Source organism: Corythoichthys intestinalis, chromosome 2, assembly GCF_030265065.1.
Source record: "Corythoichthys intestinalis isolate RoL2023-P3 chromosome 2, ASM3026506v1, whole genome shotgun sequence".
NCBI classification, from domain to species: domain Eukaryota; kingdom Metazoa; phylum Chordata; class Actinopteri; order Syngnathiformes; family Syngnathidae; genus Corythoichthys; species Corythoichthys intestinalis.
In genome coordinates this window covers 46,186,822-46,213,474 of record NC_080396.1, presented here as the reverse complement: position 1 = coordinate 46,213,474, position 26,653 = coordinate 46,186,822, and the positions used below count along the sequence as shown (strand labels likewise).

Sequence of the window (26,653 nt, the reverse complement as noted above, 5' to 3'; positions counted from 1 at the left end):
GTCTAACCATCGAATTTGCTTGTCGGCTAAAGGATGAGCACAGTCAGCAAAATCAGGCACAAATTCAATTTGTTGTTTTGAGGTGGTTAAAATATAGAGAATTTTTAAAAATGAGTTCAGTCATTTGTTCGGAGAACATTTCCGTCCAAGTTTCACCCTCCTCGAACAAATTATCTTTGCAACACTTTCAAAGTCCTCAAGCAATATCAACCAAGGTAGCGTGGCTGGATTCTCATTATCCACCATTTAGTCCTTATTAAAAAAGATGCAAACCTAAGTTCATATTTGGCTGCTCAATAGCAGCAGTGAAAGTTTTTTTGATGTGTTGCTCTCTTGGGTGTGCTTTAAATTTTCCATCTACTATGCAAATGAGCTCATTCCTGATGATGCCAAATGAATGACTTTAAGTCAATTCTTGCCTTGAAAATCACTTCTCTGCCAGCTCATCGGAGAGCACGAAAGAAAAAAAAAATACATAATGCAAAAGGTAGCTTTAAGGCAACTGGCAGGCTGAGCCAGTACATTGACTGCTAATTGCATCACACCAAGCAGCAACGGTACCTCATGGCATCATAAGCTTGATTAAAGACAACACTCAGATCCAGAGCAAACGTTACATTTATCTAATAACTGCCACTGACAGTAGCGGGGCTATGATTCGTGGTTATTAAATTTGAATGAGGGAAGAAAAAGCGTCTTTTTCTTTTTTGGAGTCTTCTGATTTGTTTGGGGGTGCATTTTACAGGGGTCTAAATCACCAGTTTCATGATGATACAAATTCGATTCATTGGGCGATATAACATTTGTGGATATTACAAGTCAGCCACGATTTGATACGGTTCAATTTAGGGGCCTTTGTTTTCATGCAACATTTTGTACTGATTTAACACAACCCTAGTTCACATAAAGCAAAAACATATATATAAAACGCAATTCTGATGTTTTGAGGAATTATGTTACTGAAATATTTCAGACCTTTAAATGAAAAACTTTTTTATTTTTATTTATTTATTTTTTAAACAAAATGGCATACCAAAAAGGTAGTGATACAGGGGAGGAAAGTAAATTGTATTTACTGTTGTTACTGTAACTATGTAGTTGAGGTTGTATAGGAATCTTTTGGGCATCGAAAAAGGCACTGTTTATTAGAGTTGAGGTATGTTACAATATTATTACAAATAGTGATTCCAACCAGCTACGAGTTATTGTGATTTTGCTACAGCTGTTAGCAAGAGACATAATGTTGCTAATTAGTATTGCTAACATAATTTACATCACATTTTTTGCAAAGAATAGGTACCGTTACTATTGTGCTCATATTTTAAGTAGTTGCTATCAGGGCTTCCCCATTTTCTAAAGCTGTTCAAAAGAGTAACATTTTCTACAAAATGTTTTGTTGCACCTCCCACGCAAAAAAAAAAAATAAAAATAACAGAGTAAAAATAAATGAGCTACTAACTTGACTTTTAGCTTGGGTACATTTTACAAAAGAATTTTTGAAAAATGTCATCAATTTACTTCTACTTGTGTAGACTTTAGGTATTATTTCCACCCCTGTGACGATATTAGTCAATATTTTGGGTTTTGATCAATTTCGATTCTATTCTCATCAACAGATAGATCGATCCATACTGATTGTTTCATCTCTAACATTTATATGTGTATGAAAGTTGCTAAAGAAATAGTTTAATTTGCCCCCCCCCCCCAAATAAAAGAAATACCTTCTCCAACAACATTATCACTGAAGACTGACGTAAAAAAATTAATAATTTCATGCTTGCGATGTGTGAGCTTGCTGATCAAAATGAAATTTAAAACCTTGAAAATCAGAGTTGACAGGGCTGTCAAAAAAAAAAAAAAAAAAAACCATACCTAAAATTTTCACTTAATTCATTACACGCCTTTCCTGATATCCAGAGAAAAAACAGCTTATTGAACTCTACACCAAATTACTGCTTTCTGACATGAATGGCCATATGTAAGGAATCCAAGGTGTCAAATATTCCAGCCAGCCCTCCCTCATGCTTCACCCCAATAAAAGCGTCACAGGGATTCTTGCCTGACTTGGTTGACAGCTCATCGTCATATCACACTTCCAAAGACGTGTGACCATTGGCGCTCTGTTGTAGCACGATAGCTACCCTCCGACAAGCAAAGTGAAGCCTTTTTGAGAAACCGGCTCTTGTTAGATGTCAAGTAATTGTCAGAAGGCTTCTAAATCTGTAGCACATTTTTTGACAGGCTGTCTGCCAAACTAGTTAGCGGCCCAAAAAATGCATTCGGACATAATCAATGTTTCTTTCATTTGTGGAAGACATTCTGTACAGTAGCCCTGGTAGAGAAGTTTCAGACGATTCATGTTTTAGTACAGGGGTCCCCAACGACCGGGCCGCGGACCGGTACCGGTCCGTGGCGCATTTGGTACCGGGCCGCGCAGAAATAATAAATAATTTATTAACGACTGCATTCTGGCCGATTGACTTTGGTCTGTGCCGCTTAACACACCAATATCTCTGTCTACTCTAGATATACAACTACAAGATAGTAGGTCGTCATAGAAATGCATTGATTGGACTGTTAGCGGTACATCTTGTTTTGTATAAGGTGGAAAACACAGACAAGACTGAAAAAGCAGTTTCTGCTCTTGCACTCCTCTTTAAAAGAAACTGCTATATTTGAAGCCAAAACAACTGTTGTGTTTGATAGAACAACATGTCTATATGCTGCCATAGCAGATTCATGGCCCATGAAGCCCCTGAACTATTTTTAATTTGTCCGTTTTACCCTGAAAACCCCCGTTTACAGACGTCGCGCAACCGCTTTCGTTTCAACCCAGCCGTAAAACGAAGGTAATTAATCATATTTATTATTCAAAATGTCTGTCATTTTTAGCTTAGAATCATTAATTGATGTCTCATATTTCGTTTAGAAAAAAAAAACGACTTTAAAAAATTATTCACTCGCATATTTTAAACTTTTAAACAAATTATGTCACAATGAAAAAAATGGCGTCTGTAAAAAAGTCACGGATATCTACCTCATAACTATCGCTTAATCGTATTTTTTTGTTACTGTCGCATTTTCTCTGATATTTTAGATGATAAATAATCGACCCAAACAAAAAAAATTGAAAAAAAAGTTTAAAAGGGTAAGTATATGAAAAAGAAACTCTCGACCACTCCTTGATGTCTGCGATTTCTGCATCGCAACCCCTGTTAAATTACCATGTTTCACCCATAAAATCCCCCAAAAATCCAGCTGTGGCCATTCACAGCTGTGTCTTGACACTCAGTGATACATGCCACATCGGGTTTTTGGATCAAAACAAGGTAAGCACTCGATAATGTCTCGTTAAAGTCATGGCGTCTGTAATTCTGCTCTCGCGTCCTCTCGCCTCCAGATGGGGTTTTGCTGTTTAAAAAAACATTTTAAAAAAAATGCCCTCCTGTTCAAAATTTTTATTCCCCCAGAAAATTGAGATTTTAAGCTTTCCAATGATGTATCACACATGCATATCGGACAATTTTTAAAGTTGGCTAAATTGGGGGTCTCAGAGCGGAACTTCAAGTCACGTAAGGGTTTTCCGCCATATCTATGTGCACTTGGCCTCGATGATAACGTATGACGTAGGTCGTCGCCCATCACTTTTGTTCCCGGAAATAATTAGCTCCCACACAAGAATGACTGAAAAACAGACGTCTTTGGACAGATGTTTTACGGGGAAAAGGGCACCTGACAAGCCAGAAGATGAGCCTACAACCTCGAAGAAAACAAAATCAATGCTATTTCCCAATCACTAAAGACCCACGAACTCGCAGTCGATTCGTGACCCGTATGTGAATAAACCGAGTCATTCGAGCATGTCTGTGCAACAGGAATATCAGCTTGTAGAGATTGCAAATCACGGCGACCTTAAACATACATTTGTGACAACAACTCTACCAAGGTTCTGGATTAAAGTCATTTCGGAATATCCTGACATCGCTAGGACAGTACTGAAAACTGTGCTACAATTTCCAGCATCGTATCTTTGTGAAGCGGGCTTCTCTCACTCTGCCGTCTTGGGACCATCTCGTCTCAACGAAACAAACTCAGGCCTCCCACTGATCCAGCGGGTGAGTTGTATTTTCCCTGCACTTAACACGATGGGGCTAAAAACAAATGTTATTTTATATTTGCTGTATTTTTCTGCTGCACATTGCCGGTGTTCTGACTAAATTGGCATGCGCGTAACATTAAAAATGACCGCGAATGCAGCGATTCCAAAGTACACTCTACAAACTTTCTTTAAAGAAAGGAATATTAACTTACGTTTTCCATGTTAGCTGCACACAACAACTGCACGCAGCTCTCCCGTAATGACTTCGCAGTGTCGTTAAGCATTAATTAACGCCATTTTCGTGTTGCACATGTATGTTTATGATTAATAGTTTTTAGCACCGTTGGATATCATTGAGAGTCCAACTGAATATAAAAGAGGGCTTTTTTCACCGTCACAAAAGCTTTGGGAGCAACATTTTAGAAGGGTGCAAAATTTGACAGAACACCGGTCCGTGAAAAAAAGACCCAAATCACACCGGTCCGTGGTGCAAAAAAGGTTGGGGACCCCTGCTTTAGTAGATCCACTTTGGTCATTTTTGGTGCTATCGTCAGTCTTTTTCATACTGCTTTATTAGGACCACAACAAATCTTTGTGTCAGCCATAAAATCAATTTAATGAATGCTATCGTAATGCTACACTTCAATGTCTTGTAATCAGTTATCACACTAAAATGATTGGTAGACTTAAAGATGTGCCCATTGATTAAAGTAATCGTGAAAATGGGTCTGTGTAAACTATAAAGAGAAGTGACTGATTACTTAATCAGTCACTTCTCCCCTATACTGGCAATCTCTAGCCTCAAGTCAGCTGGAACAGGTGACCTGCATCAGAAATGAGAACAAGTGCTATAGAAAATAGAGGCATAATGAATACAGACCGGGGTCCCGAGCCTTTTTGAAAACAGTGCAATTTCTACCAGTTTTATGTGCACATTTTTAAGTAAATCCTCAAATTCCCTTTCCAATGGTCAATATTTATCTATTTGTGAAGAAAGTACATGGTAATTTCTCACATACGGCAACAAAAAAAATATGTGAGACAGTCGAGTGTTTTTTTTTTTTTTTAAGATTAGGATTTACAATGTTTTTGTCGAATCTGATCTGTTTATGAGGTTCACATTACAAAGTTTAGTAACGGAAGTCAGGATGTTTCCGCGTACAGGTCTCAGTCACTGTCAATTTCAAGAATCTTTTTATTGTGGTTAAGGAACAATAAAGGACATCCAGTCCAAGTCGTCAGGGTAAAGTAATGGCCCAAAATATTCTATAATTGTTGTGGGTAGTAGAGGTTCATACTTATATAAAGCATTGAAGCATTTTTGTCCAACGTAATCCCACACAGATGTCTTCTTTGTCTCAAATTTGCACTTTCAAAATGTTGGCACTTAAGACCTTTAACCCCTTATAGCACAAGTGCCTATTTTTGGTTTTACTTATTTACTTATTAATACTTTGGTTTTGTTTTTTTACACTTAAGACATTTAACACTATTTAAGGCAAGTGATTATTTTTGGTTATTTGAATTATTAATTATTATTGAATTTTATATATATATATATATATATATATTTTAATTTATAAACACATTTATAAATTAATGCAATGTTTCTAAAAACTAAATTAATGAAATTGAAAATAATACAAACACAAATACACACTAGTTACAACCCCAATTAACGCTCCAAACATTTTTTTTCATGGTACTTGCATTATTGCATTTTTTTGCAATTACAATTGCATAACATCAATGGCGATAGACGTCCATTTCATTTAAACTAGGAAGACTGACTGTGAATGCTCATGTTTCTGATGGCGCTAAATCCATGGGATCAAGTCAAAATGGATTGGACGTCTAGAGCTGTCAATGGCAGTCATTGAGTTAAATGACTGTCCTGCAAGGATTAAAAAAAAAAAAAAAAAAAATCATAATTCCTTCATGAAAGGGTTCGGCGAGTTGGGATCTGGTCACCCTAACACGGGTGTCAGCAACCCGTGTTTTGAGAGCCACACGCAGCTCTTTAGCGCTGCCTTAGTGGCTCCTTGGAGCATTTTCAAAAATGTTTGAAAATGGAAAAAGACGGTTGAAGGAAATACATTTTTTGTTTCGATATGGTTTCTGCAGGAGGACAAAAATGACACAACTGTTTTCCAGTGCTGTAAAAATGTGTAGAACAAACATTACATTTAAACATTTCTGTCAGCGAAGATTTGCATCATAGCCTGCGACACACGTTTTTATCAGCAGGGCAGGATGCTAGGCAGGTGATTATTGTAAACAAACCGGAAGCCGAGTACCCAGTTGGGAGTGAGAGAAAAAGTGAGATTCCAATACTTCTGAAGAACTTGGAGGAGTGCAAAAATAAATTTAAGAAGTGGATTGCATCGCTAAACTCCACTACTGCTGCATGTTTTGTTGCAACCCGGGAGATATTAAAGTATGGAAAAAACGTTCACTGGTGGTGAATACATGAAGGAGACATTCATTAACGTATCAGAACTCCTATTTGCAAACTTCAAAAACAAAACCGATATAATAAAGAAAATCAAAGACATTCCGAGATAAGGGGCTCGTTATGCACGTTCCATTATTGTTTTCCAAAACCTCAAAACAAAAACGACATCAAAAATCGGATTTATTGCATTTCAATAATTTCATAAAAGCAATGAAACAATTCATTCATATTGTAATTACGTTAAACTTCAGGTGGCATCATACAACAGAGTAGTCACGTGGTGTGTTGGATGCACTGCAGGGGAAAAAAATTAAATCATGAAGGCTCATTTTGTATTTTTAGCCGACAGTCATTTTGATAGTTGGCTAATATAGCTAATACAGATACATACAGCATGTGTTGCTTTCATTATTAGGCTTATTTAAGGCTTTTAAATCTTTGCGACATATTTGTTTTTTTGGTCCAATATTGCTCTTTCAGCATTTTGTGTTGCCGACACCTGACCCAACAGCATCACTGCTGGTTGCAACCAAACCCTGTTCAGTTTGTATATTTCTATCCAATTTCTATAATCATAATTCTTATTAGGTCTGGCTTTGGTCATGGGGCCATTCAATAGCAGAACACAAATAAACACACACTATACCAGTTTAGTGTCATCAGGAAGCCGCTAGCACAGTCAGAACATGCAAACTCACTGTGCTTTGCCAATCTGCAATCATTCTTGAAGCCAGAAAGCAACGTTCTCACCCATAAAGTAGGCGACGGTCTTGCACATGGCCGCCCCGAAGATAAAGTCCTCCAGGATGTTGGGGATGAGCGTGAAGGGCATACAAAAGATGGCCATCATCACGTCACTGATAGCAAGTGACAGCAGGAAGGAGTTGGTGACCGTTCTCATGCGCTTGTTGAGAATCAGGACAATGATGATGAGCAGGTTGCCAAACACGCTGAGGAGGAAGATGAGTATGTAGAGCACAATGCGCAGTGTGTCCATCTCTGAGGAGAGACCAAAACCAAAAATGTGATTTACAGGATCTCATTTTCATTCCGTTTCAGACAGCATATAGCGCAGTGATGATATACTGCGCACTCAATTAGAAAATAGAATCATTCATCAAAATTATTTCTTACGCTCGGGTCCACAGAGAAAAGATGGACTGAATGAAATGTCACAAGATAATTGGAACATTAATCTCAACTGGCAAAAATGCAGATGTCACCCCCACGTGTGTTTATATTTGACAACCGTGACATGCCAAACACTAAAAAAATGAAAATTAACCATAAAGGAGACAGAAATACAATTTAATCTAGTAGCTCTACATTGAAAACTCCAGTCTGAAATTAAACAGATTAGTGTCTTCGTGTCAATATTTGCCATTTGAAGATGAAGCCACAAACATGGTTTAGCACATCGCTTTAAGAAACATTTGTCAAACTAGAAAAAGAAGATCAAAATTAAATATCCGTCTCAGTTTGAGTCAATATTTGTACACAGGGTTTTCCCCAAAAAGGTGGTAAAACAAGTCAAGAGCTATTTTTCTCCACCAGGAAATCATCGTCGATCTTTTAGGGGTACTCCCCTCGCTCGCCCCAGCCTGTCACTGCCAACCCATTTGAGAATGAGCGCGCGTGACAGGACGAGGTCGAAAAAGGCCGAGCGTCGCGCTGACTGAGCACTCTGATTAACGATGGTGACGAGGCACAAGTCGGAAGGTCTGCGGCACAGCCTCCAGACACAGTTTGGCTCAGGAAGTCACACTGAATTGGAGTCAACGCAATGATGATTAAGCATCAACGAAATGTCTTTTTATATATATTTTTTTTTTTTATTACTGATTTGCCACAATCATGTATTTTTTTTCCAAATATTCTGCAATTGCGATAAAACTGCACTGCATTCTTGGAAGTTAATGCTTAATTTTAAAGCACTATTCTTTGCATTGTTTTCATAGTAAAAAAAACTCTTTGCTGACGTAATTGCTGCATGAATTCCGAATTGGGGGACTTGAACGTTCAGACCGCAGCCACATTCAGGAAAAATGTGGCCCAGATCGGATTTTAACCACATACGAAAATGACATAGATTGGATTTGAAATGGTCCCTTTTTATGCAACCTGTCCCATTCAGACAGTGAAGTTACTGCCTGACTCAAGTCGGGAAAAAAAACGAAAAAATTGAATTTGTGCAGTAACACCTGTGGTATGAACCCAGCCTTAGTTAAAGGCAAGAATTGGGTTTATGAGTAAACCAAATTACAAGTTTGATCTGTTGACCAAGATCTTAAATGAGGGCACCAATACACTTTACGTTACTTAGCCCCACAAGTAAAAGGCCTAATACCAATAATGGGAAACAATAGACTGGCTAATGAACTGTTATGGTCAAGCCTTAAACTAGAGACGTCCCGATCCGATATTTGGATCGGATCGAACGCCGATATGGGCAAAAAAATGCGCCTTGGTATTGGATCGGCCGACACGTAAAAATTCCAATCCAGACTTCCGATCCAGTTTTTTTGAAAGTCAGGTCCGTGTTTTCCAGCGCACCGATTTACATAATTCATTCCAAGTTTTTGCTTCGGTTTCCCTAAAATCCGGTCCGCATTTTACGGCACACTTTCAACAAACTACATTACCGTCTCCCAATTTACCGAGAGACTTTATCGGTAAAAATGTCAGCTGTGTGGGATCATTTCACCTTAAAGGAGGACAAAGACGAAGAGGCCGAGTGCAACATATGCCACAATAAAGTCAAGCGTGGTGGTAAAGCTGTATGAAGTTTTAATACAACCAACCTAATCAAGCATCTAGCGAAATACCACCACAAACAATATAAGAAGTATGTTAAGAAAACCGAAGACAAAAAGAAAGGTCCTACGCAACTAACACTGGCAGAAACTTTTGCTATGCGTGACAAACTGGCACTCGACAGTCCCAAATTCCAGGGAATAACAAGAGTCATTGCCGAAGAATTCATTCTGGATGACGAGCCATTATCTCTCGTGAGTAAAGACGCACCATCCAACACTTAGGACCACGGTACAACATGCCCAGCCGTCATTACATCCTTGAGTGATTCGGCCGTGGAAGATTCAAGAACGATTCGCAAATATCCAAATTCCGATTATTGAAATAAGTAAAGCGGAACTAATACACAGCGCGGTCTTCGGGACGCAATGAGAAACGGACTGCATTGCGTCCCGAGAGTAAACATCATGCTTGTCATAGACCTGGGTAATGCCAATGCTCAACTCACGGCTTTAGCTCAACTCATGCCGCTGGATAAAAAAACACAAGAATACCTGACTGCTGCTGACAGCCGCTACAAACTACGTCAACGTCGTTTTACTCTAGATAATAGATAGCATATGTATATAGAACTAGATGCAAAACGGCAGACTCTACTGCGTTAGCAACAGTGAAGTATTGAAAACTAGATGCGTTAGTAAACAGCCGCCATCTTAAAGCAGAAGACTTCCCTAGTAGGGTGTTGTGAACCTTCCAAGCGAACCTAATTAACTTTTTATTTAAAATACTCTTAAATCGACAAAATCTCGACTTGAATCTATCTTCAAAAGTTTTAAAACTTTCACATGTCGAAAGTAGACAGAAGGGAAATTATGGAATAACAGGAGCAATTTTAACAACTTTAACAGTTGATTCGCAAAATTAAATGAATTGAATGTAGTTTAAAGCTGCTGATACAGAATGGGGACTTGAGTATTTCATGTACTGTTTTAAAATTATAACTTGATACTGAAATAGTCGTTTATTTAAACCTGAAAGGCTTTTTATACAATTATTGTAACTAATGCATGAAACATTAAAAGCATCTAATAGCTTGGGGGGGGTTTGTGGGATTTTCCACTGAGGTTGTTTGTGTTTTTTGCTTTTTTAAGACAGTTTACAATATAATTTGCACGTTTTACTGACTGACTATGCCATTTCTGTTTGTTATTAGCACGAAGCGTGCGAAGGCCCTATTGTTTTGCAAAGGATTATTAGGACCCGAGCACTAGCAAAGGATTTTTTTTTTTTTTCCAGGGCAAATGAAAACGGCCAATTTGGAGGCCTGAACATGCACGAAAAGTCACCAAAATTTGCACATACGTGCGGTAAAATTGTAAATTTCGAAATGTAACAAAATGGCTCAGTGCCGCCCTCTTGAAATTTTAAAATTGGCCTATAACATTAGGGTCTGTCAGCGTAGAGCACAGGTGTCAAACAGATTCCAGAAAGAGCCTAGTGGGTGCTGGATTTTGTTCCGACCGATAACGCGCAGAGATTTTAACCAATGAACTTCCTGCTGAAACAAGCAGCACCTGACAAACTTTAACTGATTACACATGTAAAAGATCTAATTGGTGAAAAGGTGTCCTCTTCATTGGTTGGAAAGCAAACCTGCACCCACTAGGCCCTTTCTGGAATCTGTGTGACACCTGTGGCGTAGAGCAATGAAATTTGGGGAGTCTATACCTTGTCCAAAACCGCTCCAAAAAAAGCATTGGCACCCATATTCCAAACCCAACAGGAAATCGGTTATTTTGGATCGAATATGAATTTTTTATCGATTTACAGGGTGCACATTTGAGACCTTTTCGCCGAGGGAGTTAGTTGGATCATCTTCAAAATTGGTGAGACTGTTCAGGAGATATATGAGATCTTAAGTTTTTAAAATGGTGCATTTTCATTCACGGGTCTGACCTGGGCGTGGTGCCAAAGTCAGCCATTTTTTCGGCAAAATGACAAATTCAGTAAATGGCTAATAGTTCCTTGACACAACGTTCAATCTTTTTCATATCTGGCATGTATGCGTGGTATTCCACCCTTAACACAAGTGCATTGAAATATTACCCATTAGGCCTAGCGACCCCTAGTGAGAACAGGAATTGCCTTTTTTTACGAGACAGGTTCCTCCTCCAAGGGAAAGAGATCTGTTGACCTCAAACCTGCATCAGGGGAGCCTTAAGACCTGTGTTCAGGTGCCTGATGAAAAATATTGAGGTTTCGTTGAAGCGGAGGGGTCCAAACTGGAAAGTGAAAATGACCGTAAACAATTTGTCTCGCCAAAAACTTTGAACAGTCATAACTCGGCAGCTATACAACATATCTGCGCCAAACTTCCCGTGCTTGTTGAGAGTCATACCCTGAAGGGTCTTGTAGGGGTCACTTGCATCAACTCTACAGTGCCAATTAGTGGCGACAGAAAGGAGTTTTAAAAAAGGCCTTTCCTATTGGGTTTTTTCAACGTAGAACAATGAAATTTGGGGAGTCCATACCTTATGCAAAACTGTTCCAAAAAGTCTCTTGCACCCATTTTCCAAATCCAACAGAAAATCGGGTATTTTGGATCGAATGTGAAATTTTTATCCATTTGTAGTATAGTTGACATTTGGAGGCCTGAGCATGCACGAAAACCCACAAAATTTTGCACATACATGCTGCTTTGTGTGGATTTCAATAATCTTGCGACGTTACAAAAAAATGTAACAAAATGGCTCAGTGGCGCCCCCTTGAATTTTTCAAAAAGGTGTTTCCTATTAGGTTTTTTTAACGTAGAGTAATGAAATTTGGGGATTCGATACCTTGTGCAAAACTGCTCCAAAAAGTCTCTTGAACCCATATTCCAAACCCGGATATTTTGGATCGAGTGGGAAATTTTTATTAATTCACAGGGTGCACATTTGAGACCTTGTCACAGAAGGAGTACGTTGGATCATCTTCAAAATTGGTGAGACTATTCAGGAGACATAGGAGATCTAAAATGTTCAAAATGGTGCGTTTTCATTCACGGGTCTGACCTGGGCGTGGTGCCAAAGTCCGCCATTTTTTCGGCAAAATGACAAATTCAGTAAATGACTTATAGCTCCTTGACACAAAGTTTAATCTTTTTCATATCTGGCATGTATATGCGGGATCCCACCCTTAATACGAGTGCATTGAAATATTACCCATTAGGCCTAGCGCCCCCTAGTGGGAACAGGAAATGCCTTTTTTTACGAAACAGGCTCCTCTTCCAACGGAAAAAAAAATATTCACCTGAAACCTGCATCAGAGGAGCCATAAGACGTGTTCAGGTGCCTGATGAAAAATACTGAGGTCTGGTTGAAGCAGAAGGGTCCAACAGGAGGAGTGAACATGACTGAAGCCATTTCGTCTCACCACAGGTTTTGAACAGTTATAACTTGGAAGATCTACAACATATCTGCGCCAAAAATCTCGTGCTTGTTGAGTTATACTGTGAAGGGTCCTGCAGGGGTCATTTGCATCAACCCTACAGCGCCAACTAGTGGCAATAGAAAGTCACTCGTTTTTCCAATACATGTCCAGTTCTTTTCAGGTTGGTCATTGTAGTTTCAACACCTTTTGAAATACTTATTTTACGGTCCATGTCCACATGTCTCTGTCTGTTGCCGTGACGACCCTTTGTTCGCCATTAAAAGGAATTTTTTTTTTTTTCAGAGACTCAGGCAGCTTATAGAGCCACAGAATTTGGCACACTTGGTCAAATTGGCCCAGTTAGAAGATTCATTTTGGTTTTGAATAAGGGCTTGGCTGCACAGCTCAGTAGTGGCTCCTTTTTTGTAGTACTTTCTCCAATAGGGGGTTTTATCTCTTAGGTGTGTGAATGTAGAGAGGCGACTTTCGAGCATGTTAGGTTCTAATGAGATGATGAGAGAGGAGGATCTGCCACCACCCTGACTTGCACACTGTCCGAGTTGCATGACGTCAGAGTTGCGCTAGATTGCGAGGGCCCGTTCAGTCCTGCTTGCAGGCCTAGTTTATAATGTTTTGTGTTTGTCACTGAATAAACAGGTCAGTTTCTTATTACCAACCGTTGTGTGTTATTCAAACTCACCTAATTCAGCTGGCTAGTTGTTATCAAGAGTACTAAAACCGTTTTCAAAATGAGTCTGACAACTAAGTAAGAAGGCTAAATAACTTTAATACATGCTCAGATAGGCCGGTATCGGTATCGGCCAGTATCGGTATCGGACCGGAAGTGCAAAACAATATCGGTATCGGATCAGAAATGCATACACCTGGATCGGGACATCCCTACCTTAAACAATAACTTACAATCAGACAAATAGTAGTTACTATGAATACCTTTAATTATGTTATGTGCAGAGCGGTGTAAACGAAAAAGGGAAAAAGTTTAAGACCCACACAATGAAGTTGCTGGGACGGATTGTAGGCTAAAAGGGAAAAGGACCACAGGTGCATTATTTGCCCTGAACATGTTGAGGGAGAAGTACAAAGAAAGTCAGAAGGAGCTGCATTGTGTCTTTCTAGAGCTACAGAAAGCATATGACTGGGTACCCAGAGAGGAGCTGTGTCTAGGCATGAGGAAGTCTGGGGTAGGCAGTGGCAGAGAAGTGTGTTACAATAGTACAAGACATGTACAAGGGGTGCAGAACAAAATTGAGATGTGCTGCAGGTGTGATGGAAGCGTTAAAGTGGAGGTGGGACTGCATCAGCTTTGAGCCCCTCCTTGCCAGCAGTAGTGATAGATAGACTGTCAGGCTGAAGTTTGACTGGAATCTTCAGGGGCCAGGATTTTCGCAGATTAAATAGTTATATGCACTGAAAGTAGGTGGAAGAACATTTAGAATAGTGGTGGCATGCCATGGAAAGTAGACAAATGTAGATGAGCCAAAGTAATACAGAACACGGAAGAATGAGGCTACAGGGAAAGGAAATAGGTAAGGAGAAGGGCTGTTAAAACTTGAGGTCAACAGTCAAGAGCAACATTGGGTGTGGTAATGTGTTGAAGAACAAGACCCAACCAAGCTGGAATGGGTGGAGGAAGGTATCACGTCTTTAATGTGACAGAAGAATCTCTGCTAGAAACAATGGCAAAGTTTATAAGAAAGACGACTATGATGTACGGGTTAGAGACAGTGTCATTGAAAAGAAGACCCAAAAAAACTAAGCTGTAGGTGGTGGAAATGAAGATGCTTATGTTCTCTATAGCACTGATCAAGTTGGATAGGATCGAAAATGATTCCATCAGAGGTACAGCCAAGTTGAGTAGGCAGTCTTTAGTGGTTTGGAAACATACAGAGGAGAGATTAATAATAACAATATTTTATTTCAAGGTGCCTGTCAAGAGACTCAAGGTCATTGTACAAGATTAAAACAAATAAATATAAGTTAAATACACACATACAAATGAAACATGAAATAGAGTAAGCCTGTCTGATTAAATATTTTTCAAGCTCTGACTTGAAGGTGGTAACAGAGTCTAAAGTCTTTATATGTTCAGGGAGGGTGCTTCAGAGGTGATGAGGAGGAGCTGAGCTGCATTGTGAGTATAACTGGTGAAAGGGTGTTGAGGATGTATCTTACCAGACAATAGACAGAGCGGAAGCCCAAAGAAAAGCTGGATAGATGTGGTGATGGAAGACATGAGGGCAGTTGGTGTTAGAGAGATAGTTGACATGGAAATGGACGACACGTTATGGTAATCCCTAACGGGACAATCCGAAAGGAGGAGAAGAAAAAGATGATTGCCCTCAATAAACCGGATTTCCCAGCATTCTGGTCAGTCCAAAAATTAAATACCAAAGCTTTGAAATAGTAGAAGCCGGACAAGAAAAAGAAGATTGTCCTCATGCTTTCTTTATGCTGCTTCACAGCTCATAGGGAGAATATTCTATTTAGTTTTATTCATGTTTAATGAAATGCAAGGTTTTAGTGGGGATGCATTTCTTCAATTTAAACCTCTTATTGCTCCCGAATTTCTGCAGAGTGATAAGCATAAATGTATCTTTCAGGATGCTTCATGAAACACAAATATATGCTTATTCAACCATTTGCATTTGGCAAAGAAGCACCGTGTGAGTTCAGCACCTGCTGTGCCACCGGACTACTGTATTTCACCTTCTCATAAAAACCAATGGTTTGAAATCATTACAAAAGCAATTATAGAATGACAGGCCGCTGCAGGGGACATTTTAATCACATTTCACCCTTCACTAACGCAGTATAAAAGTAAATCTGTGCTTGGCCCCTGTGTTACCACATAATTGGCAGTAATAAAAAGATAAATAAAAAGACTAGCTGCTTCACAGATGTCAGAGATGGAAGCTCACCCAAGTAGCAGTCTGTCTAGTGATAGCGTGGAGTAAAAAAGAAATGATATATTCATTGAGCACCAGCACTATGCTGACTCCCCTGGGCCTTAGCAGTCCTGGACAATCGACTTTGTTTCCATTCGCTCCCTCAAGCTTGGCAACTGTGCGCCACATTTATAAATGTTTGTCGTCCACATAAGAACACGTTCCAAAGTGTTGACACCGAAACGTATGAACAAAGCGTAAAAAGGCACTTCATGTCTGACTGAGGATCATAGTTGGCCATGCCATTTTGCTGTGGCCTCAAGGGGATCATTAAAGTTTCAACACCCCATGTCATTTGGGTTTTATCGTTGGGAGGGGATGAGATGCTTCGTAGCAGACTGCCAGCCATGATTGAGTGGCCCAAATAACCTTTTGTAAAGATCATCTAGTAATGAGCTGTAATAGTTGACGAGGCCGCAGTGCTATATTTCGGTAGTTATTGCAATGTCAGTATTGTCCAAATCTGACCAACGGTGAGCTTATTCCACCCATCAATCACTGTACTAAAAGCATGCCATTTTGATTTAGGAAGGACTAGATTTGATTTACATCCTAGATAAATACCCCATTTCATGCCAATTCAATGCTTGTGCCAATATTTCCTTCACCTGCCCTATTAAGTGATTGCAACATAAGCAAATTTGCGATCACAGGTGGTGAAGCAATGTTGTCATTCCGACACAAACAGTTGTCATAGAGCATTCTTGTACATTCTAATATAACAAGCTGAAATGGTTCAAATAGCATATTTTTCTTTCTTGGGATTTCTGCCGTTTCCTTAAAATTGGATATTGTTACACTAGCCTCTTTCATGAAGGTAAATGGGTGCCTTGAGGACCAAAATCACTTCTTTATGTGAGCATGCTTATAACTCAATACTCTCATATCCGATACTTCCACTTTTGTTTGATGTCCCATTAATCCCTCTGAGTCTGAGGTGACCAGAAAAATATGCTTGTTTTAAGAATGTCCTATGCTCTTTAATTCACTAGAAGTGATTCTTTGCAGATGATAAAGAATACACCTGCATGTGTTGTTGGTTTATCAGTGTAGCCACACACTGGTGCACAGTTTGGTCAACTATCACCACCATACCACTGCGATCAAGGACGTAGGTTTGGTCTCAACATTGGTAGGGCCGATATAACAGCATAACCTGCATGTACACTTTTTGCTGGGTACGGGACATTAATGAAACCAAACAGATTGGGTGAACAGGGGTCAGGGCTACATTTTTCATGAATATGAACTTTATTAATTGATAGGCTAAATGATCAATGCAAAATAAATCTGTATTGACTTATACCAACTCACGTGTATTGTGCAGGTGATACACTGTTCGACTCAAACCTTTGTTTTCAAAAATTACTAAGCAAACATTTTGAAATCTTCCAGAACAAATGTTTGAATTTTATTAGCAAATTTAAAGTCCAATATTTGAACATAAATTATAAGAACATACTGACATACATACTTCTTACTTCGACTATGATTAATTATCTGAAGAAATGTCTGCATAGGCTGCAAATAAAAATATTTTGAAATAAATAATGTAGAAAATAAATGAATATATTCGGGGAAAAAATGCAAGTTATCAGCCAATGAAAACGTGCATTTGAGGGGGAAAAATGGACAGGCAGATTAGGCCAGTGAAAAGAGGTAAATGTCTTAACATTTAACACTTAAGTCTTAACATAATGAAAATAATTTACTTATTAATGGTAGGGTCAATTCCATCCTAAATCTTTCCTAACAGCATTTGGGGAGACAATTACACAAAATTCTCTATTAGTATATAATTGTCTCATTATAATGTGCAAATAAGGTTACTTAAAATTTGGTGGGGACAATTTGAGTAACATGAAAAGTTGCTTGTGTTATGTCCCTGTCATCCCTATGCAAACCTACGCCCTTTTCTGCGATCCATTAGCCCGTCAATGATGTGCAAGTGATCCTTTAGTCAAAGTTTTGAGGTAGTTTTAAATAGCACAATTATTTTTGTTGACTTTGATAATGAACTTCAAATAGAAGTGGGAATAAAACCGCTTGAAGCCTCTTTTTTAAGGCTAGTTCAAATCTACTGCTTGTTGTGAATTAAGTCGAGTTCACTGCCACCCAGCGAGCGCTTGTAGCCTACTGTATCTCCATTTATTACTTGCAAACTGGAGTGATCTCTAGAGAGCTCTAAGCATGCAGCACACGTATTTTATCCTCAAGGAGTTTAGACCAGCTAAGGACCTCTTGTGCTAATAAAAAAAAAAAAAAAAACTCACTCTACTGTATATCCATCAAAATGATTCCAAACAATGTAATTTCAACCTGGCAGACTGCAGATTTGGCCGTGCTTTTGATACAGATGGCTGCTTATAAGTGAAGAAATATTTTTTTAATACTCATACAGAGCACAAACATATTAGCACAGCACAGCTATGTAGGTTCCCATTAAGGTAGTGGCAACTTATTCATTTGACAGCGCTCATTGTGCAGACCATGCTCATTTCTGTAAGACAACTTACTGATTCAGCAGTATCAGACTCAATTAGTTCTTCCAGAGTGCCTTCCCATGAGGTCAAATCCATTGATACTGTATTCCGTAGATATTTTGAGACGCTCTAAAGAGCTCATTGGTAACAACGACCGCGATACACAATCAATTGCTTGCAAAACCTCGTTAGTAGGCTTTTGCTCATGATTTCAAAATTAATGAACTCAATTTGTCAGCAGGTGAGAATTTAGTGTAGCTGCAAACTAGGAAACCGTAGGAAGCAAGAACATGTACTGTAGGCGTGAGCACGCATCTATTTAAAGGGGAGCAGCTCGCACACTAGAGGAGGCTGAATTACAGCACTGCTGCCTCTTTGGAGAATTACAACTCTTGTAAATTCTGCATCCACATGTTGCTTGACAAGCTGCAATGTGTTCATGTAGAGCCACCAATGTGTGCACATTATAGACATAAAATCCAGACTTTAAAAGCATGTTGACATGTTTTAAACATGACAATAAAAGGCGCCTTGCCCGATTATGACATTGCTTGCAGCAAGGTGCAACTCAAAGATAATTGACATTTAATAATCAACTCTAGTAGGGCATTCCCTTTATTCATCAGGATTCCGTAGCCTCGCATCGAGGCTGTTCTCAAATCCCCGCGCTGGCGCCCCGCAGGATCCAATTTTAAAATCCTAACAATCACCAAGCACGGCTCCTTCCATTGAAGCTTAAAAAGGTCAGGTTAAGTGTAATGTGCAACTGCCTTCAGACATTCATATTGCCTGGTCTATCAGTTGATTAAAAAAACTGATAAATTTAAAAAAAAAAAAAAAAAAAAGGTCTGAAGCAGGTCTTTTCAATCATTTTCAATGGCTGGCAGGTTTATATTCAGAGTCGTGTGTACTATACATAATTCTGAGGCCTTTGTCTCTGAAAGGTGCTATAAAAATAAAATGTGCTCACTGCTTATATATCGTCCAAATCCAGCACCTGCACAACTCGAGGCCGTTTTTACCACAGGAACTAAAGTGTGTTTTTGCGACTTTCTGCACAAGCTTAATTTTTACGTATGATTCCTTAGTCATGTCAAAAGGCTTCTTTCCATTTATAATATTCCCTTTACAGTTTTGTGGGAAAGCTCTGGTTAGCTATAATTAATGATTTAATTTTCAACAAGTGTACAATCCACAAAAGGTAATATGTTTGCCTCTATAGAGAGTACTACTGTATGTGTGCAAATGAGTGAATACCATGAATAATTTACGGCTGTAGCAGTGAAATAAATGGTGTAAATCTCATTTCGGATCCCCGCGGCCTTTCTGTGCATTGCAGAGTCAGTCAGCAATGCTTGAGGCTCCATCGCATATGATTACAAGATCAATAAAAAGCCAAGAGAGGTAGAAATGCTCCAATTTTCACCATCATTGGAGAAAATTCCGATTTGATGTGCTCAATTCCACAAGTTTAGCTTAGTGGCAATTATGCTTTGAAGCATGACGCTTAAAAGCAAAAATCCAGCTTCGGCTGACGATGGCCAAGCGATGGTTCGGGAGCCACATCAAGCCCACACAGTTTTTTGTTGTTGTTTTTTTTTAAAGTTTCGTTAAATTGTTACTTCACATACTTCAAAATGTTTCATTAGTGTAGCTAATTTTAATGAACTGGGCATGTCATGAATAAATGTTTGTATTACATTAGCTGATGATAAATTAATAACGTTTTCCGCGTTGCTGACGGTGTAGTTTTACTCTGGCATGAGTTCAGCGCTAGAAACGCAGGATCACTTCCCACTCAGTGAAAGTCTGAATGCAATTTGGTAACCATCTATCTACCCTGTGACTGACTGGTGACCAATTTGGGGTGTAGTCCGAAATCAGTTGGGATAAGCTATGTTGACAATATTGGACGGATAATCTTTCCCAGGGTTCACTAAATCCGGACCTCGGTGCCACTTTTCCTGTCGTGTTTTCCACGTCTCTCTCCCCTAGCACACCTGAATCAAATGACTATGTCATCAGCAACCTAACCAGAAGCCTGATAATGATCCTGATTATTTTGATTCAGGTGTGTTGGAGGAGGGAGACATGGAAAACACGACAGGAAAAGTGGCACCGAGGTCCGGATTTAGTGAACCCTGATCTATCCCAAAGATTTTCAGTGTGGTACGAGTACCAGTAGTGCTATGTGGGCTCTCTTGTGGTATAAAAAAAGAATTACTGCCCAATACAGTTTAAAAACATATTTACCACGTCAGGATTTAAAAAGGAAAAAAAAAAACAAAAAAAAAACAGAAGGGGGTCTGTATTTTGTGGCGGCTTTGTATTATTTTATGTTAATCATCATTTAAGTGGCAGTTATGTATAATTTTACGGCTTTTGAAGAGCTGTTAAAAATACATTTTACTCTGGTATATCATATATGTATATTACTGTACACCTGTGCATACTTGTGCTACTTTGAGAGAAAAGTATTTTAAATGGCATTTTGTGTAAAAGAAAAAAAAATGGCTATCCAAATATGTTGCTGTTTACCTTTGTAATTTTTCCAAACTCACCTGTCAACTAAAACTGTTTGAGGTGGCAAACAAACGTAAAAACTGAGTAAAAGGTAATTTTTTAAAAAAAGCTTTCTTTCACTTTGTTCCTTTTATTCACACCAATACTGATGGAAGACTATGAATAATTTAGGAGAGGGAATTGGAAATAAAAACAACTCACTGCACCAGCGATTAATAAAGCAGAACAAGCATAAAACAGATACAACGTTAATTAATTCAACACCATTATTGGAATTTAAGGATGTAATTTAGATGAGATGAATGACAACTTTTAAGTCCTCGTGAAACAGGAGAGAAACACGGGAGGGGGTAGGGGTAGATGGTAGGCAAAGAAACGCAATCATTTTGTTTTTCATGTGTTTACCTTTGGGTCGGTTTGTGGTTTTAGGGAGGTCCGAACGGTTTGTCCAGCTCACATTCAAGCCGGGCAATTCCACGCTAATATTCCATTGCTCCAAGAAGCCGGACGCCTCCGACAAGCTTACGTTTACCTCCTGCAGGGACATTCTCTCCGCGGCCGGGGTTCACACCTGCAGCCACTTGCGATCAGTCGTCTTCGCTCTGCCTTGGTTGAATCCAAGACGTCGAGAGGGAAAAACTTAGATGGTGTGGAAAGAGACGAGTTACTGGCATGAAACAAATCCTCAAACAAACAAACAACAACAAAAAAAGAATTTAAAAAAAAAAAAAAAAATAGTGGGTTGGGACAGGTGATAATGCGGGAAGCCTTGAGGAACTAAGGGGTAGACTGCAGATACTGAGGCGCTGCTGTAGAGGAATGAAGCTCTAGTTCTCAATCTCTCTGTCTGCCTCTCTCTCACTCTCTCTTGCTCTGTCTTTCTCTAAATCTTAACAACCAATCACGATGTTGCTTCAAAGTTGTCCCTTCAGTTACGTCATTAGAACCATCAGCTACAATACATCATCAGGTACATCTACATGAGGTAATAAATAATAAAATACTTAAATTCAAGATACTTCACCATATCTATCCCTGTATAATGGAATGATTGCCAAATTCATGAACATTGATGCTAAATGCATTGTCATCGTTTTTGCTCTTATCCTGTGATAGCTGCATTTTGGAGAGAACTTGTGCAATTTTTGAGTGAAAAAACTAAACATACAACTGTCATTGAACAAAGTGGGATAGTTATTGGATTTAGGTCTGTTGTCAAAATATTATCTTTTGTGGTTAATTTGATGTTGCTGCTTGGTAAATTTTACTTGCGCAAGGTGAGGGCTTCAAGGTCTATGCCATATTTTCGGCTATTTCTTTTGGAATTTAATTCTTATATAGATACACTAAAGCTTACAAAGAACAAGAACAGTGTTTGTACACTTCAGTATCTCAGGGATTTGTCTTTGGCTCTTAGTGTTGTGTAATTTTTTTTGTTTTGTTCTTGATTTGATTTCTAAGTGTGACTATTGAAGTGCCTTACATTTTGAAATAATTCTGCCACGTGTTGTACAGTATGTACAATGTGCCCCCTTTGTTTTTTATATTATATATATATATATATATATATATATATGTATGTATGTATGTTTTATGTGTCTTTGCATTGCAGTTTTGTATTTGTAGTGCTATTGTATTTGTGTGATTGTCTGAATTATAAATAAATAAATAAACAAACAAATAGATAAATAAATAATATGAAAGAGCATCATCAATAAATGGGTTGTTAGAGAAAGATACACATGATGGATGGATGGATGGATGGATGGATGGATGGATGGATGGATGGATGGATGGATGGATGGATGGATGGATGGATTGATGGATGACCATTTGAACCTAAAAATATTTTTTAAAATATATTAAAATGCTAATAATATGGGAAAATGGCATTTTAATAGTTATCTATTTCTGAGATTAGGGTTGTAATATGACAGCAAAAAATATAATTTTTTAGGATTATTTGAAATTTTGCCCTGCGATTGGCTGACAACCAATTCAGGGTGTGCCCCTGTCTACTGCCATTGTTAGCTGAGATAGGATTCAGCACCCCCGTGACCCTCGTAAGGATAAGTGACACAAAAGTTGAATGAATGAATGAATGAATAAGTGAATGAATGAATGGTCATATTATTCAGACAGTCACGGAGTCCATTTTTGAGGGTAGTAGGCCAATTAAAAAAAAATAAAATATGGAAGCATTTACTGTATTGTCATGTTGCCACACCAGGAAAAAAAAAGCTCAGTATCATTGTATAACATCATAAATTATTTTTCATATTAACGATATAAATTTAAATTCAAATGGGATGTAAGTGTATGTGGCAGCAATATGCTTCTCTGTACTTAAAGAGTGCAATTGAGATTAGAGTTGTCATATAAGAATAATGATGCACTGTACAGTATATGTTTTAGACAAAGCTCCTGTTTAAAAATATACAGTATACATTTTCAATTAAAATTGTAACATTACAATGAAGTTGTCCATTTTCAGGATTAGTCGAAATCTTCCCAGGGTAAGTATTCTATCATGTTTGTGTAAAAAGCTGCATCTTTCTTAGATTTGAAGAAATTACATTTTCTTTTTAAAATATAGTTAGTATTTTATGAGAATAACGCGTATTAGTTCATTTTAGAGATGAAGTCACACTCGTATGAGAAATATAAAGTATTTTCAAGTGAACAACGTCTCGTTTTATTTTTTATTTCTCGTTTTATGTTTATTTTTGTTATTCTGATGAAGAATTTACACAGAAATTGAAGAAACTCCAAAGGCTTCACAAAGTATTTCTACCCACTGTACAAATAATAGCTTATGTTTACCGATAAATTATTAGCAGATACTTTTTTTAGACTTCAGGATGGGAGGTCCCTAAAACTTGCTTACGTTGTTCTTCTTAAGGCGTACCCTAATAAAAATTGAGCTGATAAATTAGATTAATTAATTGCTGAATTAAAACTGCTTCTTCTCCGATAATCGTTGTCGGAGCACAATGAAATTTTGTAGGTATATTCTAAGGATGTATACACACCAATCCCCATAGTCTGATTGTTTTATATTAATTTTTCTTAGGACAGATTAATTGCATTAATAAATTGCAGACATATTGTTGCCTGTTCCGAGTTACCCAGTAGAGGGCATATGTTTTTCTTCCGTTGTGTTTTTGTCATTTTTGTTTCTGGGCTTATAATACACTTGAAGACCAAATGTGAAGTAATTTCATAACATGCCAAATAGGGTCACAATTAAAGTAATTAAACATTGTCCAACAAATTAAGCATGAAAAAATCATTTATATGTTGTATATTTGACAAAATAATCGCGTTTCCGAAGCTCATGCCTGAAAGGGGACGAACCCGGAAGTGATACGTCACACCGAGAACAGCGATGGCAGCGCTCCATACGGCCGCCATACAAAGCCCTTCAAACAATGATTCAAACAGCGATATAAGCGATAGATCGAGCGCAAGGGAGGAGATCCAAGTTTTTGAAGAGTTGGAGGAAGAAGAGGAGGTTGGAATTTTATGTTGGAACTAACATGTATTAGCCAGACGCTAATCAGGATGCAAACAATGTGCCTAGACTACCTGAATGGAGACAAGACCTATCGAGATTACAAGATTGGTAAGATATAGGTTGTTATTATTTTCATGATTTGAAGTTGCAGGCATTTGCACACAATTTTATGTTTTTGTCTATCTGATGACATTGTTTAAAAATAATAATAATCAGACTTCATATTCATTTTGGCAGATCCAGCAGCTCTCGTGCATATAAAATAATAATATAAAAACGTTGGAGGGAAAGAAGGAGATGAGTCGTTAATGGCTTTCTCCACTTTATTGTGGCAACAATAAGAAAACAAAATAATAGCGGACTGCCGCCACATTCGACCGCAAAGTTTTGCTTCTCGCTCATCTCCCCCTCGCCTCTTACTACTCACAGCTCTCCAGTCCCAGCGTCTCTTAAATGGATCTTGCATAGTGTCTTGTTATGAGCTTTTTGTTGACAAAGGTATCAAACACACAACGTGCTGACAACTTTGTTTCTTTACTAAAACATGGAGCTAACAGTACGAACACAGCTTGGGGCTCTCGGCAAGCTGTGCGGAGCGATAGATAGAGCTTGTGCCTCTCTATTACACTCCCGCGTCACGTGACCAAAACAAGAGTAACGTTGCGTGCACTTCAGGGTGCCTCAAAAAACATTATATCAGAATATTACACGCAGTTAGTACATTACAGTATAAAATAAAATAATAATATGCTTAAATTCATTTACACAACAAATCTCAAGAATTGCATGTAGTTTATGAAAATTAACGTCAGATGAAAGAGATTTGTTGGTGCACTGAGAAGCTGGACAAACAAATCACACTCCTGACATTTAAAAAAAAAAAAAAAAAAAAAACTTGAAATTTGCGACATATTGGGAGCAAGCAGCCAGAACCAAACGGTATTTCAAAATGCCAAAAAGACTGTTGCATTTACTGTCTTTTTTTTTAAAAGAAGGAAGATGGTTCAAAACGAAAGAAAAAAGAAAGAAAAAAAGGAAAGTCCCACAGAATGGCAAGTGGGCATTTGGGCATCTCTTCCCGCTACGTCACCAGAGTGGTGAAGTAGCGAGAAGAGAGGAGAAGAGTGCGGAGTGAGAGCGAAGTTGGCGGTCGCATGTTGCAGGAGTCCGCTGTTATTTTTGTCATTTGTTATTTAACTGTTGCCACAACAAAGTGAAGGAAGCCATCATTCACTCCTCTCCTTTCTATTTCCCTATTCGGGCTATTGCAATATGTTCCGGGACCTGTCCACGTGCCGTCATCCCTGCGCTGTCATATGTACTTTGCGTTCCGGCACCTCATGATTTACAAATTAAGCACTGTTCCACAACAGTTGGCACCTCTGCTTTGACAAAGTCATCAGTCATCTATCCAAAAATCACACTTACTGTACATTTTTGCAAATCCTTGATCATAAGCAGACCGGTTGAGGAAGCAGGCATCTTCGAAGTCTTTGTAGCAGAGAACAGGACTTTATGATGGCGTGAAATTCATTCGCTTAGTGCGAATAAAAGATGTCCATTTACGTGCCCTGCTATCCTTCAGTCACTCACACAACTTTTCTTTAGATTGAGAACAATATATCGCCACACACCGCCGTGGCATCTTACCGAGAAGCAATGCAACAATACTGTGTGTATGACAGACTTCCCTCGTAGTTCTCGGTGTGACGTCATTTCCGAAGATTGTCGAAGAAAAGCATTTTTTGTTGTCAAGGGCGTTCCTATGGGTTAAACAAAGGATCTGGAAGGGTTGCGTTACAAAAATAATGGAAATACGCTTATAATTGTTTAGCCATTGATAATATTCAAAAACATGGTTTGCCAACCTTACTTCACATTTGGTCTTTAAGGATCAAGCCTGGTGGTCATAGTTAATTTTGAACGTGTTTCAACTAAGTGAGGCAGACAGAAATTGGTGCAAATGTATGTGTGCCAATTTAAGTTAGCTTGCATGATCTGGCCTTGTGATTTGTTGAATTTGGCTGCCGCATGATGATGGTTTTGCATTGCATCACCTCCGCCCTGTCAAATGGAAACATTATTCTTCCTGCAATTCACCTGTGTGGTCCCCAAACTTTATTAAGCCAATGTCCTTATTTTACAAAAGAAAATTCTCATGGAATGCTACTTAGAAAAAAGCGCGTTAAAACTGGACACGCAGGATATACAGTAGCAATTGCCATAAGATACTTCTGCCATCTGGTGGAAGAACAATCAATTTCCTTCTTTTTGCATTTGACCTTTTTTGTACATGAAAGATTTTTTTTTTTTTTTTTTTTTAAATCACACGTCAATATTGTTTCAGGTTTTATTTTCACAAAACACTTTAATTCGGGCTTACAAATATTTTTAACCATGTACTTTAGGACATCTGGTTGCCAGTTTCCTGTGGCTGTTGGAGTT

The 26,653-nt window shown here is 38.5% G+C and overlaps 1 protein-coding gene across 2 annotated transcripts in view; it reads right to left on the bottom strand.

Annotated features, from left to right (window-relative positions):
* Positions 1-21,535, bottom strand: part of LOC130912166 (cholecystokinin receptor-like) — a 44,016-nt gene extending 22,481 nt beyond the window's left edge. Inside the window, exons 1-2 of one of the 2 annotated variants that reach the window (XM_057830042.1) lie at positions 21,097-21,535; positions 7,305-7,553 (exon numbers count right to left, since the gene is read on the bottom strand). In XM_057830042.1, coding sequence (XP_057686025.1) covers positions 7,305-7,553; positions 21,097-21,238 — 391 coding nt within the window. In that variant the 5' untranslated portion in view covers positions 21,239-21,535. The remainder of the gene's footprint in view (positions 1-7,304; positions 7,554-21,096) is intronic. The other variant, XM_057830043.1, reaches the window with a different exon arrangement.
* Between the last annotated feature and the right edge of the window lie 5,118 nt (positions 21,536-26,653).